Here is a 2,358-nt window from a genome sequence, read left to right on the forward strand (position 1 = left end):
TCAGCAGGAGAGAGGATGACTCGGTCTGTCCATATATATTAGATGCATTATTTGAATATAGACAATTTTTCTATATAGCTGCTTTCATTTTTCTAAAGTATGTTTTAAGTAATTACTTTTCCATCGGAGATTTATTCAGTACTTGCTTTGAAAACTATTATTTACAGGCATGTGTGGAACAGAGCTGGGGTGTGAGGAAGGGCTGAAAGGAAAGGAACCTTCCTGGGCTGTAACACTGAAATACTGTGAGCATCTCTTTAGGGGAGGTACTGAGCATCCTTAATTTCTACTGATCTCAGTACATGTCAAAGCTGCTCAGCACCTCAGAGGATCAAATACTTTTATATAATGGATTATGCCTCTGTTCTTTTCATGCGCTTTCCCTCTTTTTCTTTTCCTCCTCCCCTTTCTTGTTTCACAGTTTTTTTTCTACTCATGCAAAGTACAAATTTTTGTTTTAGGGATGCTGAGTATTTATATTTTTTTTCTATTGTTCCTCATCACAATCAAACAGAACCTTTTCCTCGTACTTCATGACTTATTTTTACTGGTTAAATATGATTGAGGAATTGTTTCATACTCGTCAATTATTATGCATCAGAGACTGATCTCTCGCTGTATTAACTGATTGTGTTACCATGGATCTTTATATTCCTGCATACTCTGAGAGTTACTACTACAAAGTGAAGCAAGCCTTTCCTTAGCATTCCTGTTTTTAAAGCATTGACTCATTGTTTGATCTTGCAGATTTCATTTCATTTCAGCGTTCTGAGGTTTAGAGAGGTTGTATCTAATACAAAGCCTTATTTCCAACCCCCTACTGTATATATTTTACTTCAACTTTTCATATGTACTCTAAAATTTGAGGAAAATAAGCGAAGGTGGTGAAATACAGTACTTCCAACGTGATTTCTTTCTGCAGACGTGCTGCTTCCTTTCAATCTATAGAACTCCTATTAAAAGCACATATTTGATATCACAAATTTTTTTTAACATATCTATCTGAAGTCAAACATATTTCACCTGAAGTGAAAATAGCTCACTGTCAAAGGACGTTGCTTTTCATTTGCCCCAGCATTAAAGGTCAAGAAAGAAATATGAGAAATAGTCAGCTGATCAAAACCAGCACCCAATAATCGAACCAATATTTAACTGGTAGCAAGAGAATCCTTCAGAGCAATTAGCATCTTTCAGAGCAATTAGGATCTTTCCCTCTAAACAGGGAACCTGGCAAAAAAAAATACCCCAACAATGCAAAAAAACCCAAGTAAAATCTCTTCTCAGCATAAAACCTCAGTGCCCTCATACCTGTAGAAGTGGATTGCACCGTTTTCCTCATCCATTCATAAGAGCTTTGCCTTTGGCTGTTGGGAGAGATTTGCTGTGTATTAATTGTATCTACAGGAGGTAACCCCCCAGATCCAGCAGGATGGAGGGAGCTGTAATCAGCAGAACTGTAGGAGACCTGTCCAGGAGACGAGCCATTGATCTGTGCAGCAGCAACCGTGCTGGAAGGTCCTGGGCCGTAAGCGTTCCAGTCCTCCCTCTGTGGGCCGTAGTGAGATCCCCAGGTTCCCGCAGGCTGTCCATGGGTGTCCAGAGTTGGCACATGAGGATATCCCATGTACTCTGAATAGGGTGGAGTAGACACAAAGTTTTGCACTGGCAGGTTGTTGCTGCTGCACCTTGCAGATCCTGGATACATGCTGGTTTCTTTATCCAAAAGATAACTCACATACATGATGCTCACAGCCTGGCTTTGTCTTGCTGGGACATCCTGCTCCTCACAGTGTTTGTTTGATCTCTCTTCCCCTCCTCTTTCTTTCTCTCTCTTTTCTAGCCCTCACTGGCTCTATAAATGACTCATGCTAGCCCTGATGTCCCTTTACTACACATGATTAACAATGGTTTTACCAGGTGCTGGTGGTAACAGTTTACTAAGGTCCTGCCTGATGTCACAGATAACTGCCTGCCCCAAAATTACATTTGCATTCAAATGAAGGGCTGACCATGCAGGCAACCCCACCTTGCTGCTAGTTCTAGTGCTTCCTTTCTCACAGATCCTTTATGTATTGCCATCCTGGTTCTATACTTTTTGAATGTAGTTTGAAATCTTGTGGTCTTCAAGCAGAGTTGCATACATAGTTAACTAATAACTGTTCAAACAGTAGAAGGAGTATTTTTCTTGAGCAGTACATGTCAGAATCTAACTTCAGGCACTAGGTTAGAGGTAGTTAAAGTCTGCTATCTGCTAGTCTGGTAGTTCTTTTGTTAGAATGTGCTGTATTTTTTTTTTTAAACTGAAAACAAAGCACCAGTTCAGTCTAACTGCAGCTCTTACATAGTTTCTCTCATGAG

The 2,358-nt window shown here is 40.1% G+C and overlaps 1 protein-coding gene across 1 annotated transcript in view; it reads right to left on the reverse strand.

The window, feature by feature from the left end:
• LOC104287788 (homeobox protein CDX-1-like) overlaps window positions 1-1,889 on the reverse strand; it is a 15,973-nt gene extending 14,084 nt beyond the window's left edge. Inside the window, exon 1 of the mRNA XM_009886519.1 lies at window positions 1,309-1,889. Coding sequence (XP_009884821.1) covers window positions 1,309-1,741 — 433 coding nt within the window. The 5' untranslated portion in view covers window positions 1,742-1,889. The remainder of the gene's footprint in view (window positions 1-1,308) is intronic.
• Window positions 1,890-2,358: the final 469 nt, after the last annotated feature.

This window comes from Charadrius vociferus, unplaced genomic scaffold, assembly GCF_000708025.1.
Source record: "Charadrius vociferus isolate BGI_N301 unplaced genomic scaffold, ASM70802v2 scaffold506, whole genome shotgun sequence".
In the NCBI taxonomy this organism is placed as follows: Eukaryota; Metazoa; Chordata; class Aves; order Charadriiformes; family Charadriidae; genus Charadrius; species Charadrius vociferus.